General features: G+C 33.0%; 2 protein-coding genes across 2 annotated transcripts; both read right to left on the bottom strand.

Annotated features, from left to right (window-relative positions):
- Positions 1–242: 242 nt before the first annotated feature.
- Positions 243–827, bottom strand: LOC110924992 (ATP-dependent DNA helicase PIF1-like). Its single transcript, XM_022168964.1, has one exon. The coding sequence runs from the start codon at positions 825–827 to the stop codon at positions 243–245; it is 585 nt and encodes a 194-aa protein (XP_022024656.1).
- An 873-nt stretch (positions 828–1700) lies between these two features.
- LOC110924993 lies at positions 1701–3723 on the bottom strand. The gene is made up of 4 exons (XM_022168965.1): positions 3336–3723; positions 2344–3258; positions 2071–2241; positions 1701–1897 (listed from the first exon to the last, which is right to left on the bottom strand). Exons 1-4 carry the CDS (start codon positions 3721–3723, stop codon positions 1701–1703), a joined length of 1671 nt encoding a protein of 556 aa, XP_022024657.1.
- Positions 3724–15824: the final 12101 nt, after the last annotated feature.

Below are 15824 nucleotides of genomic sequence, written 5' to 3'. Positions count from 1 at the left end.
ATTACTTTCATTAGTTATTTCTTGTCTTTTAGATATATGTTATTGTTATTTACCTTTCATTGTTTTATAATTGTTAAAGGTATCATTTTTTTAAAAATGTATGCTATATTTTAAAACAATTCTCTAAAATAACATCCACTATTATTAGATAAAAGGAACATGTTCATAGGATGTGCAAAACATAATACCAAATAACTTCAAACATTAAAAGACTTTTGTTCAAAATGCTATTTCTACGACGACTATAGATTTTGTAGAACTTCTTTGTAGACCACGTTAGTTGTGGTTTTACACACTTGTTTTCCCCTGTCACATATCAAGATCTTCAAACCCTTCATGCTCTTTACTCGAGATACAACAACGTATAGTTGTCCATGACTAAAAACCGGCCGTGGAAGATATAAGCCTACACGTTCAAGTGATTGTCCCTGCCTTTTGTTGATGGTCATTGCAAAGCATAGAGATATTGGGAACTGTCTTCGTGCAATTTTCACCGGTAATCTTTTATCGGACGGTGTCATTTTCAATCTTGAAATCAAAGTATGATGACCTATATTATTTCCGGTAATAATCTTTGCTTCGATTACAAGTTTTCCAAGTTTTGTTACTTGAAGTCGTGTACCGTTACACAGACCATTTGTTTGATCAATGTTTCTAAGTAACATTACCGGAGCTCCAACTTTGAGAACCAATTTATGGTTAGGTAATCCTGACTGATGCAATTTGTTTAATACATCCGGAGGAAACAATGCAATGTTAAGGTCGGTTTGATCCTCAGACTCACATAAAGTATCTGAACTGAGATATACCTTTTTTTCACCAGGCATACTATTTAACAGTTATGTATTTATTGAATCCACAACTTCATTTGTGGGTGCAAGAATGACTCTTTGTTGGAAGTAATTTGAATTGCATAAAAAGTTTTGCATATCCGAATATGTGAAAGCGATCAATGAAGATATAGGATTGACTGGATCGAGTATAAGTAAATCATCTGGAATTTCAATTTCCACTTCTCCATCATTTGGACCACCAAGTAGACCATCACCAAGCCTTAAAATCCATTCAGCAAATTCCTTGGTCTCGTTAAAATTACTTGGTTTGGTACCGATTTTTAACCTCATGTTTTCAGTTAACTTGAGTAACTGACAATCCTGCCATATATAAGAAGAATTCAATGAAGAATTTACAATCATGCTTCTGGTACCTTTTGGAATGACTGGAAGGATTTGTCTAAAATCACCGCCAAAAAGCACAATCTTTCCACCAAAAGGTTTATTCTGCAAGGACGGATTACTGGAACGGGCTATATCGCTCATTGTTCTATCCAGAGCTTCAAAACAATGCTTATGTGTCATTGGCGCTTCATCCCAGATTATCATCTTAGTTTCTTTTATTAAGCCTCCTAGCTCATTGTTCGGTTCTATAGAGCATATAGAATCCTCGTTAACATTTATCGGAATTACAAACTTGGAATGAGCCGTTCTACCACCATCTAATAGAAGTGATGCAATACCACTGGATGCAACATTCAACTTCACCATTGGAACGTAACGCAGCTGCAAATGTTTTCCACAGAAATGTTTTACCAGTTCCACTGTAACCATATAGAAAGAAAACACCTCCACTTCCTTTACCAACTGCATTCATGACGGTTTGATACACTTTTCGTTGTTCATCAGTTAAAGATTTTAAGGAAGCTACAAGTTCCTTTTTAAGATAGCCCGATCATACGAAAGTTCCTTCATTATCAATTGATTGTTCAATGCTGAAATGTAGTTGTCAGGAACATTTGGCATGTCAGAAAAGTTGCTTAACGTACTTCCATAACCAAGTAACAGTTTTTCGATATGTGATAAGCAAATGTTTTCAATCTCTTCCTTTGGAAGAACCAAATCTAAAAAATAAAATAGATGTTTAGTAATTAGATTTTTTAAATACTTGATTAAACTAAAATGGAATCTGAAAATTTATTTAGGTTTTTAAAATTACCAGGAACACCAGTAATCCTCCTTTGCTGATATAATATATCTTCACATAATAGAGATTTTGTTTCCATCTAGAAATTACCCGGCCTAGAAATGGAGTTTGACATCAACAGCATTACAAAAAATGTACGCAAGAAATCAGAAGTGGCCCATGTACTTGCTTCATTAATGGCCATTAAATACTCCTTATCATCGTCCAACAGACCGCGAGCGAAACATGCATCTTTAAAGGTATCATATATTTTTCCATCAACTGTTTTTATATCATTGAAACTCATTGGTCATATAACGTGATTCAATAAAATTCTCAAGAAATAACAATCACCAAGTGATGGAGGTACATAATGTATCCTACCAACTGCACCAAAAGGTTTTTTTCTACGTACCCACCTTCGTGCTTTGCGTATCCATACAAAGTATCTGGAGAACTTTATATACTTCAACGTTCTAGCAAATGCATCCGTTTGATTACATTTCATCCATTCTGTGAACATAGACATTTTCACAGTTGGGTTACTGACCACGTCACACAAGTTTGAATTATCGTCATAAACAATAGCCTGACCATCTTCACAGTGAAAAGGTAATATTTCAACAGATGGAAATCCATAGTGTATGTCAAACTTAAAGATTCTCCAAGCAGCTTCACACGCTGAAATATATCTACAATCAAGATATGCTTTAACTTTATCTACTTCTGTTTTGTTTGACAGATTTTCATTATTTGTCATTTCCTCGTTTTGAGGGTTCACATTAGCAGTGGTGGTACTTTCGTAAACAGAAGCTGTAACTCTATCCGGACCCTTATTAATGTATTTGAACAGATATTTGATGGATCCTGTTTGGTTACACCACTCAACATTTATGTGGCACTGATACTTTTTGAGTAGCATAGCATTGTACGGAACTACAAACCTATTGTCAATCAACACGCCATTTTTTTCTACTGTGTTGCATGATTGACGACGACGGTAGACAGGATATCCTTCAGAATCAACACAAGTCTTATCTACATATTTTTTCGGAAACTTCTTCGAACATTTTAAATTAACCATGCATGGACAATGAGGATTGTCTGTACCACAAGGACCATGGATCATAAATTGTTTGACAAGTTCATATAGTTCAGCATCCATCTCTTTGTCAGGTATTTCAGCACTAATAACCAAATCGATTTCTTTAGCCGTTGGAAACTTGCTCTCGGCACTTAAGAACAAACATATATGAGCATGAGGGAGACCACGTTTCTGAAATTCGATTGTATAAATAACTGAAATATTACATCCAAAAAAGTGTTAGTAAAAGTATTATTTGAGAAATTAATTAAAACAATTTACAATGACTTACTTGCTTGTATCCCACCAAAGAATTTATGTTTCTTGAAATCTTGAATTAGATGATTGATTTTAATTTTGAATAACCATGCGATAATATCTGGTCTATCTTGAGGGTTCAACCATTTGTCTTTTAAACATCTATAAATCTCAGGCCAATTGGGATTACAAGTGACTGTTATGAAGAGATCCGGATATCCTACAGCTTTGCAGATTGCCATAGCATCTAGATACTTTTGCATCATATATCTCGCTCCACCGGTAAATGAAGATGGCAACAAAATTCGTTTTCCATAATTTGACGCATCGCTTTGGCCACTTTGATTTAAATTCTTAAATGTTTGACTTCTAAGTTTGGGTTGTTGTGTCTTTATGTAAGCTAACCGTGCAGATTCTATCATTGTATACGCATCAACTAAAAACTGTTGGAATAGCTTTTAGGCATTGAGTAACAACGAAAATTGGTTGGCTCTGTCTTGTATTCTGTAACTAAAGTACTCTCTCATTGTGGTGCTGGTTCTAAGTATATCACAATCAACTGAAACACCTCGATGTTTAATACCAAGTCTAAATCCATCTTCTGCATATGGGAAGATAAGTGGATATTGCAATGCAAGATAAGAGGGATGAAGCTCACTAATTCTCTGAAGATCGCCTGATTTTGTTTGAACTAAGATATCCCTTTTATCAAATGCTCCATCAAAATCACCAATTATTAAGGCAGCAATTTCTTCAGCAGTGGGCAAGTTAAAACTTCTACCATCCTTATCCCTTACTCCAATGAGCTTGAGTCTTACATTTTGCCAATCATTTTCTTTAAAACAATCTCGTACCATTCTAAATGACTTCACAAGTGGATTGCATGAATCCAACATTTTTTAAGACTCGATATGATGGCAAGATCAAGTTGTTGTTTAGTGTTTGTCTTCGAACCTTGCTCGACGCTGGGTAAAAAATGACATTATTATATAGATCAGATATATATAAAACACTTGACATAAATCAGTATTTAGTGAATGCTTAATTTACCTTACAGCCTTTTGACGGTTAAAATCCTCGTTTTGGGAATCATAAATATAAAGCTGTGAAAATTTGGGCTCTTCACCGTCATTCGGTAGCAGGCTACCAATGCGATGGTACTTTTGTCCTTGCGGTCCAAAAACATAAGGACCTTTGGTTTTTTTGAAAAGTTTTAGAAACCTTGCCACCAAGGGATGTGAAGGAAAACATCATGTTATATGCTCGAATATTATTCATGAAATTGCGGCTTTCAGGAGTAACTCTTTTGTAAAATCTTTCGAGCAGTGGAGGAGGAGCAGTTGAGGAAGGCAATTCAACGTCTCCGTTCGAACAACAAAGAGAAAAAGACGATTTCTTAGAATCCAAATTACCCCTAAGCATTTCATCTTTCCAAAGCATTGCATGAGAGTAAGAACATACAAAAATAGCATCTCCATGATCAACGTATTCTACAAAATTATATAGGCAAGTAAAAAAAAAGATCATATAAGTGAAATATTAGGAGATTAAACTGTTATCTGGAAACATACTTTGATAAGTTTAAGGAGGGTATGTACCTCTTGTAATTCCGTAAATCTTTTTTACGATAGAAGATGGTAAACAATCAGAGGAATTGGAATCATCAAAGTTAGACCTTTCACCAGGGTAGGAATTTTCTTTTCCTGCCGTTTCATTATGGAAATGACAATTAACATCGGTTCTAACAGGTAGGAGGATAAGCAATAGATTCGACAAATATAGTGAATCGGAAACCTATATTTAGTTTTGCATTAAAAGTAAAACACGTACCACTAAACGCTACTACGGAACATTTTGGCAACTGTCGAGAAGTTCTAATATCAATATTCTGAGGAGTTGGAATATCACTTCGACGGGACCTTACTGTAACACGATCCACTTGTAAGACAAAATTTACAAATGTTATAAAACTTACATTAACATTCAATAAATGATTAACAGTAATAACAAAAGTGTATACAACATACAGTTTGTAATATCCGTTAATGGGTTGCTCTCAATTTTATGATTTGATGGTTCAAGGGGTGTAACCGTTGAAGATGTCCTCCTTACATCAGCTATAATGGATAAATCAAATTTACTTATATCCATGGTTTTGAAACTTTGTTTCCTCTTTCTAGAATCATAAACACCATAATTAGCCTTTCCGGATTGTCCTAAAATTGAAACAAACGGACAAGGTCAAATCTGATAGCATACCTTAAAAAAATAAGATTTATAACCTTACCAAGTCTGGATGAAGTCAGAGGAATTGTACTAACACATGTTCGATCTAACTTGTCGGGCGTGTGACATGCTGTACATGACGAGATTTGGTTAATTTATGCTACAAACACTTACAATTTTCACATATTTTACATAGACATATTCAATAAACAACAACAATCAGTATGTAAGATAATTAGAAAAGTAGCACAAGAGTTGTTTACCCATATTTTTAGAAGAGAATTCCAACGACATTACACTTTGATTCTGATTTACACTGGATGGCGTGTAATGTAGAGTTGAGGCTTCGTAGACACCTTTTGATGATACTTGTTGATATATATCAAGAAACTGATTTTAGCTAATATAACATTACATATATATATTTATTTAAAAAAATGACCATCGAAAGCATACCCCCATTATCGTTTTTTGTAATAGTAACATTGCCCAGAAGTGTATCAATAATAGGAGGTGTCTCTACAAATTGAACCACACCACTGTTTCTACGCTTATTCAAGATAGCCTTTCTTATCTTCCTTGATTCTTTGGACTGTTGGGGACTGCACTGTGGAAAATACTCTCTATGTCTTGGTATAAAATTCTTTTTACTCTCCATAACTGTACATAAAAATTGAGCAAATATGTGTGATTTAGGGCTACCTACAGGTAATTATTATAATCACTGTCCAAAAAAACATTCATTCTCAACAGCTAGTGGTGATTGAACATCCCCATTTAAAACCTAAATAAATAAGTGGATGATCACAGACAAATCTTCAGAATAGATTTAAACAAATGAGATAGAAAAACCTACCATTTAGTGTTCATCGATTGCTTCCAAAGTAAGAGTGTCTTGAATCGTAACTTGAGTTTTTGGCGCTAATTTTTGATCTTCACTTTGATTCAGTCGGAAAAGAAGTTATAAACATAGCGGACGATATGAAATTGTGATTTAAGAAACCTGATTCATTTTGTGGGCCTTTGACAGGATTTTATGGTTCACAACTTATGGGCCAGAAATTATTGAAAGAATTACACCATTTAATTGCAAAAGGCAGCCCAATTTGGGGCCCTTTGGTTGATTTTATTTCGTACTGATTTTATTTGTTAGTATGTTTACACACTGGTTTTTGTATAAAAAATATAAGTAAGTGAAATTAAAACATCCATAATTTATATGGATTTAAATACTACATATTTTTTATCATCCTTGTCTTGGTTTTATCAATCTATTGGTTCCTACAATGAAGTTACTATAACGCGATCCACAAGATTTATATTTGGAGTTGAAGTTTAATGATTATACTACATGTTTCTAAACATTCTTGCACCAAGAAATTTATATGGATTTAACTACTACATGTTTCTAAACATTCTTGTCTTGGTTTTATTAGGAATTCGTTGGACCCCTTAGAAACATCATAATTTATACGGATTTAAATACTACATATTTTTTTAATCATCCTTGTCTTGGTTTTACCAATCTATTGGTTACTACAATGAAGTTACTATAACGCGACCAAATAGCCAAGTTATATTTGAAGTTGAAGTTTAATGATAGATTTTTAGCGAGTCACATTGTCCCATAATTTATTTGCATACAGAAACTTATATAGATTTAACTACTACATGTTTTCTAACCATCCTTGTCTTGGTTTTATTAGGAATTCGTTAGGCCGCTTCGGAACAGGCTTCCAATTTATCAATCTATTGGTTCCTACATTACTTTATAAAAGGGTAGGTTAATATTTATGAATTATATCCTATCATAACGAAAATTGATTTAACTCAAAGAATATAACTTCTTTCATATAATTTGTAGATATTAACAATTTCTTTGTAGTGCGGTTATAAACTAAACATACATTCAAACTCTATATTAAAAAAGTAGAATTTAGACTATGCCAAACTAATTTAGACATCTCATATACTATATTCACAAATCAAAACATACATTATAAGCAAAGATTATATTTCCCAGCATAAAACCTAGTTTATAAACAAAAGGGTAAACCACATAATGGTTTACCACATCTTCCAAGTTCATAAATTACCAACATCTAAAACATACAAAACAACTGTTTTAGTAATTTAACACTTACCAACGACAACCAAACTTCAAACAACCACATACTTAAGTACATACCAAAAACATAGGTTTGCTTAAACATCAAAATATAACGACGTGAAAGGAGCTAAGTGTTAAGCCTAGATGGCTTCCTCCGGTTCCTTTTGTTGTTAGAAGAGAGTTCCCCAACATTTTGACCTTCCACATCCTGCAACGAACGTTTACCATTAGGACTGGTGGCCGAATCCTTCTCAGCTTCGACAACGGAAGAGTCGGCCATAATAGATACAACATCCTTCAATTAAATCACAAAACAACTACTAAGGTATCAAATAATGTAATATAATCTACACTCAAGCGAAAACGAAACTGTAGAATTCTTATTCACCTTTGAAATATCAGTACCGGCCATCTGTGAGGATTCAGATAATTGAACAACTTTGATTTCTGAACCTTCTTGACTAAACACCTAATATCAAAATATTACCAAAAGGGAATTTACTTAAGATATTTAAACTACAAAAATTGGAAAGCAAAAAATAAATCAATATAAGATATACAAAAAGTCTTACCTCATCAGCAACCTCAAGAGCATTTCCATTACCAGCAACCAATTCAGCGATTATGTCCGGATCATCACATACTTTTTGGATAGTGTAGCGTGGTAGTCATGGTTAAGGTTGTAATCAGAAACTTCAATTTTAAACGCCAACTTTTTTTCGACCAACCGTGATATTTCATGGGGAAAAGTTTCAGTATCATTGACCTTCACTTGGCGTTCCCTTATATCATTCGCAGTTGAACCAATAAGCTTCATTACATCTTTATCAAACATCACAAAAGAAACGCTGCCAGTTTCATCTTGCACTCTCAAATGTACTTTGAACCTATAATAAATGTCAAGTAAATTACAGCTAAAACCATAGCAGTTCTGGAGATAAAAAGATCGGACGTTAACTTACTTTATGGTTATCGATGTGCATTCTTTATCGCATTTCGGACAAACCAATGAAGTAGGTGACAGATTCAGGACCTCATCAGAAATGGTTTTAGCATATTGTAAGTACTCAATTTTGGTCAACACCTTCTTGTTGCAGTCTCAACATGCCGGAGAAAACCAGCCATAGTTTTGTTGAACAATTTTGATCGTTGCAACTACCACACATGACATTACCTACGATATTACAGATAAAGCTTTATTAACATGCTCAATTGATAAAACATAGAAAAATTAACAAAATGAAATGCCTATGAATGTATATAGAATTATTCATACGCTATCAATCTCAATAATTTCATCAACATGTCTCTTAGGAGTCTCAATTAGAAATTCTTGACGGACTGGAAATATACTCTGAGATGAAAGAATGGTTTGAGAAGAAGAAGCACCAGCTTCAAATTATTTCACTAAAAGACTATAAAAATAAAACCACAATTAGCGTTAATACTCACACTTATGTTAATAAAAATATGAAAAATATGAAATATAAATCAGTGATAGTACCTCCTGCTAAGTTCATTAATCTCATCAATTTCTTCGTTGAGAAATAGACGACTTCCAAACTTATTATTCTGAACAGTATATTGACCTGCAAGAAACAATATACATATCCAACAATTCATTACAAATCACTACAAAAATAAAAAAAATTTCTTAAAAAATGTAACAAAATGGATATTGGAAAAACTAAACTAAATAAATCAGTCAAATATAAATTACCCTGCCACTTCTTAATCCTCGCATGCTGAATGACAGCCATCACAGTCTCATTCGGAGAGTTTTGAGACAAAAAAACATCAAATTCTTGTGCATACCCATTCCACAAAATACAACGGACTACTTCTCCCCTAAAAGAAACACATAAAAAAGCAGCATTAAAAGTTCATACAATCATTTACTATGAATATTGTATATGATTTACTAATCATTTACATTAAATAATAACAATGATTTACTATGAATATACCATTAAATGCAATGAAGAATCTTATATATAAAATAATCAAATCATTGCTATTGTATTAAATAAGAATAACCATTTAATGAATCTTCAATACATTAAATACAATCATAACACACAAACAAATTTATATAAATGGCAAATTAGAATTTACTGGACATCTTGAAGATCCAAGTTCATCTTTTTTCTTTCGTTAGGAAAGATTTCCATATCTCCACACCAGACAACAATTCCAGCAACATCTAAAATGGTAAACATAGCAACAGAAATTATTGAGATTCGAAAGGGAGGCAAAACATATATTAGATTATCAGAAACAGACATACCGCACGTGAGCAGATCCTTTCCTTCTCCATTAACAATGGCTGAATGTGCCATGAAATTAAATCCGTAATCAACACCTTGCCAACCATTCGCACGTGTAACAACCGTACACCGGTAAAAGTTAGTCTTGTAACCATGGTTAATAAGTTTGTAAGCATCGGTGTTTTCTCCAACACCAAATCTGGAGAGAATAACAACTTCATCCTCATGAAGCTGTCAGATAAACACAGGTATCAATGGAGCCTTAATCCCTGCCTGAATCTTACGGCCCTGACAAATAAGTGAAACCACATACTTTAGAAACAAACAAACAGTACCTCAAAAAAATATAAAAGATACTCAGCTAAAGTCTCCACATATGAAGGATCAATAACCAACTAATATTCATGTTTGTTTCATTGTGCGTAATCCTATAACAAAGAAACAAACAGTAACTATCTATAAAGGACCAAAAACCAACCAAAATATTAGTCTTTTTATCATTATAACTAACCCTAAATTACACAAAACAGAAAATACATAACCATGTAACTTTAGTTACACAAACCTAAATTACAAAAAACACTTTCAGAACATAAAGAATATTCGTATTTGTTTCATTATTCCTAACCCTAAAACAAACAAACAAACAGTAAACAATAATCATCTATCAAGGATCATAAACCAACCAAACAAATATTCATCTTTGGTTCTTTATATCTAACCCTAAATTATCAAAGATCCAAAAAACAAACAAAAAACCATCTTTCTTTCTTTAAAGAAAGAAACAAACACTAACTTCACAATAATCATCTATTAATCATCTATTTCGGAGGAAAAAACAAACAAACAAATATTCATCTTTGTTTCTTTATATCTAACCCTAAATTATAAAAGATCCAAAAAAACAAACAAAAAACCACCTTTGTTTCTTTAAACAAACAAACAGTAACTTTACAATAATCATCTATTTCGGATAAAAAAACAAACAAACAAATATTCATCTTTGTTTCTTTAAATCTAACCCTAAATTACACAAAACAAATAATATATAACCGTATAACAAACAAACCTAAATTACACAAAACTCAAAACACAAACATAAATTACACAACCACCTCGGAGACACAAAACTCAAAATCAAAATGATAAAAAGAGTAAAAAAGGACAATTGCTTGACAAACACTAGTACCTTCTCATCGAGCAAGATCAGATCCATCCGAAAGGACTGAACCCATTTCCGGATGATTCGAATTATGAATCCTTTATTTTTTTAATTTTTAAAACAAATGATTACGTTTGGTTAATTCTATGATTTCCCTACGTCGATTGGTCTAGAAAGCTACATTGTATTAGACTTAGTTGAGAGTATTACTTTAATTGAATTATACAATGTATAGGTGTCCCCTGGCTAAAATTTTGCTTTAATAGAACGCTATATGAAGTCCAAAGGCATTAAATAACAAATATCCTCTTTTTTACATATTTATTCGTTTGAAAAAGAAAAAAAATAATACATACATATTAAAGGGGTGTCTCTCTAGTGTGTATATATAGACGCGTTCTTTACATAGCGGCCAATGTTAAAAACTACGAGAACGCATAAACCACTTGTATTTAGTGCATGGTAATTGAATGGAGAATAAAAAGTTAATGGGTTGGCCGGTTATGTAACCATTTTACGCATTACACTTAAAGATACGGATACAAATTTTATACGGTTCCCGCAGTTTGCAACATACATTTCAGAATTCAGACTTAATATTATGTTAAAAATCATTAAAAAAAACTACTTTAATAAAAAGGGTAAAAGCTGAAGAAAAGGTATTTATCTCTTCTCAATCTTTTTATAATTTTATCTCAAGTTTTCTGATTTCTAAAAGGTATGAAAATATGCATACATATATACGTCATTTGGATTCAGACAACGTATTATTGGTACTTCTCGCGTGTATACGAGAACTAAATTAGTTATATGGTACTTCTTAACGTATTATCGATGGCGAAGTTAACTTCACTTTATATATAATTACATAAAAAGGCATAATTGTATAAAATGTACGTTTATTTTAGAGAACTTACCTTTAAGAAATGTAGTTTTAACCTTTAAAATGATAGATTGGTAAATGGTAAAATGATTTAAAATAAAGGGAATTGGTCTGTAATAATTCCAGCTTGAGGTCATTGTTCATTGACAGTCTTACCTTTAAATATTCCCCCACTAGTCCCACATTTCACCTATTTTTCCTACACCGGTCCTTCGTTAAAAAGCTTAACGGAGTTATGTTTTTTTTTCCAAATTACAAACAGTTTTTTTACAGCTTTTAATCAGAAGGACGATACGAGTCCTTTTATGTAAAACTTACAACGAAACGGTGCTCCAAACGATGAAAACGACGCTTCAATTCGGGTGTTTAAATTTCCAATTAACAAAAATCAAATCTTTTGGAGCACCATTTCGAGGTAAGTTTTACATCAATGGACTTGTATCGTCGTTCTGATCAAAAGCCTTAAAAAATATGTTTGTAATTTGGAAAAAAACTTAACTCTGTTATTTTTTTTAACGGGGGACCGGTGTAGAAAAAATAGGTGAAAGGTGAGACTGGTGGATGGAATATTCAAAGGTGAGTCTGTCATGTCACACCCCTTTCTAAGGCGGAAGCACGAGGTGTGATCATGAAAGGTTTTCATTGCATACGATTGGAAAACATACTACATGCTCATAAAATAACTTCAGATGCCAAACATGACATAACTGAAATCATAGTTTTACACAAGACGGCATATTGTCTGAAAAGTTACAACTTTATTCAAAGATAACATAAACAACATCCAGAGCAAGAGTATGACCGCGCACACATCCACTTTAGTTACCTGAAATACATGTGAGTTTTGGAAAAACGTCAACATAATGTTGGTGTGAATTCATGCAGTTCTTGTATTGAACGTTTGTATACTTTGTATGAAAAACATGGTATGTATCTTGTATAAATCACGTATTTCTGTATGTATCAAGGTTGTTAATGGGTTGCAAGGCCATTAACATGTGACACGACATAGGAAGCATCCAAACCATAGGCATTTTTGTAGTTGTCAATTCACGACTGAGACACAAAAGCACTACTCGGTACTAGTTTTCACCAAGAGTGTGGCTGCCCGAAAACCCATTAGATCTAACCTTTTGTTCTGCGGTCTTAGTATGTACACGATTAATGGTGCTTATGGTACCCTATTCGTGACACGATTTCTCGTATCATTCCTCAACTCTTGTATCCATCATACCATTTGTAAACATTGTAACATTTGTAACATGTATTTCACCCCCGAAGTTATAAAACTGAAAACAGCTAAAAGAAAAGGGGGAGCATGAACTCACAACTTTGCGTTTCTTGCGCCGTAAACTTCACCGGATTTGCTTATTTAGCGTTGTGACCTATACGTGTTTTATTAACGTTAGTCACTAGACTTGTGTCGCACAAGTACAAGTCACTATCTTTTGTATATGTGTTCTTGTGTTAAAAATAATTTATATTTTCAACTATGTATCTTACTTATATTATTTTCTCAAAAATAAATATAAGTATCTTGTATTTTTCACCCGAGTTATGTATTTTTGTCCAAAACTTCATTTCATGATCATAACTTGCCCAAGTTATTTATTCTATCAAGCAATATATTTTCATAAATATATTCTCTTGTATTTGTCTAAGTATGTTGTATGTGTATTTTTTGTATTTTTACTCCTTAGGAGTATTTAGTGTATTTTCAAGTCCTGATACACTATTACATGTAATACATACTACATACACTTAGCACAAAATTTGGTGATCAATAAATATATATATTTTTCTCAAAAACATACATACTTAATATCAATTTTTATCTTGAAGAAATCATCATTTCTTAACTTGAAGTTTACACAAAAATTAGGGAAACCTTGGTAAATATTTTTGGATACATTTTTAGGGAATAAGTTTCTCAAAAACTTATATTTTTCTAAGTGTCAAAATTTGTAAAATTTTTGACATAGTTTCCCCTAAAAATGAAGGTTTCCTATGTTTTCAAAACATGTGTTTATTTTCTTTTAAATCATCATCAAACATCAACAACTCATTTAACACTTACCGAGTGTTAAAATTAAGTAAATTACACTATATCATGAACTTGAAGTTTTTGTAAAATCTTGTAGTAACTTACCATGTTATTTAGTAGGTTTAGTTACCCTTTAAAACATGGTTGTTTGTTCGTAAATCTCATTCTTGAAGGATTTAGTCATTTACAACTTGTAAAATGATTTTTCTAAAAATATTTCTTTTGTATTTTTCTTGTTTCATAAGTGTTTATACACTTGTTTTTCTACTAAAAATAGTGTAGGTTTAATTAAAAGCCACGGTCTTTCAAAAATCATATTTTGAACTTGGTTTTCTTGGAAAATCATTTATAAATCTTGGATCTACAAGTTCACTAGTTTACTTTGTTTATCATCTTGAAGAAATCATTTTTATTCATCAAGTTCATGTCTTTACAAGAAGATGATTATTCTAGGTTGTTACATAATCATCCTCCCACTTGCTAGATTAAGTGTTTAAACATCATCTAGCAAGCTTCATGTGATGATTAACATCATGATCTCAAGAAATCCACAAACAATCATTATTCATACACTAAACACCACTATTTCAACAAGGTTTCATCATATTTCATCTTATGTTTCAAGATTCAAGTTCAAGTCTTTTAGTGTTCTTGTTATTTCAACATAGTATATCTTTTATCCACTAAAAATATGAAGTAACAAGAGTTACAAGGAGCTTACTACTAGCTTCAAGCTAGGGAAGAACAATGGTGAAAATCGAATGGATAAAATGTAAATTCTATCCAAACAACCACAATAAATAAATGTCTGATAACTAAGTTCATTAATGTAACCATGACCACTCTCGCCCTCCAGCCAGCAAGTTCCTGTGTTCCCAGTACCTAAGGACCTGCGAGCATGTAACACACGTATCAGACAAAGCTGGCGAGTTCACAGTTTTAGAAAACGTTTGTTACCCGTTGTATGTAAACCAGTTCAATAATCTATGCAAGTAATATTGTTAATATCTCATTTCCGAACAATGACGGCTCCTGAAATACACGACTGCCCTTCCCACGTACTCCTATCTAGTACTGGGCCAGACTGGGTCATTAGTTCACCTCCGTCCTCTACAGGCACGGGGTGAGGGTGCCAAACCTAAGTAGCGCTACTAACTAATACCCGATGAGGGACTTACAAAAGATGATAGGTGAGAATATTAACCAATATACTCGTTTTTACCCAAAGACTCATCCCCCCCATGGGATACCCACTGACTGTCCCCAACCACTGGGACGCATGCTCGAATGTAGTGAACTCACCTTGGTTTGCTCGGTGGAATTATTTACTCGTTTAACAACAGTGATTAACCAAGCCCTATGATAGTTACACATAACAGTCAGTTTGCATATCAGCACAACACGTATCATTTCACATTTAATCATCAACTAGTGTACACAAATACAATGTTAACACCTCAATATCTTTCGGTTCACACTTTTCATTCGACACATCAACTATCTTTCGACATACTATCTTTCGGTTTACAGTTATGTTTCGACACACAGTTATCTTTCGATACAATGGTTATGTTTCGACACATCAGCTATCTTTCGGCATATCAGTTATCTTTCGATACAATGATTATGTTTCGACACATCAGCTATCTTTCGGCATATCAGTTATCTTTCGATACAATTAACAAACAGTTACAGCATCTTTCGGTTACGGTAACCCTAATCATGCGATCTAACTGTTATCATCCGGTTCATATGATTCAACAATGATATTCAAACAATTCATGCTCATACAAATATGTGATCGTTAATTTTCCAATCATTGCACATAGCA

Source organism: Helianthus annuus, chromosome 6, assembly GCF_002127325.2.
Source record: "Helianthus annuus cultivar XRQ/B chromosome 6, HanXRQr2.0-SUNRISE, whole genome shotgun sequence".
Taxonomy (NCBI): Eukaryota; Viridiplantae; Streptophyta; class Magnoliopsida; order Asterales; family Asteraceae; genus Helianthus; species Helianthus annuus.
Note: the sequence above shows the minus strand (reverse complement) of the source record. Positions and strands in the feature narration are given on the sequence as shown.

Bases quoted from the DNA above. Each gene is read 5' to 3' on its own strand.
- LOC110924992 (XM_022168964.1), bottom strand. From the start codon at position 827: ATGCCTGGTGAAAAAAAGGTATATCTCAGTTCAGATACTTTATGTGAG.
- LOC110924993 (XM_022168965.1), bottom strand. From the start codon at position 3,723: ATGATAGAATCTGCACGGTTAGCTTACATAAAGACACAACAACCCAAA. The intron at 3,259-3,335 runs GTAAGTCATTGT...GTAATATTTCAG, and splicing joins CTTTGGTGGGATACAAGCAA to TTATTTATACAATCGAATTT. The intron at 2,242-2,343 runs GTAGGATACATT...ATATAAAAACAG, and splicing joins AAAACCTTTTGGTGCAGTTG to TTGATGGAAAAATATATGAT.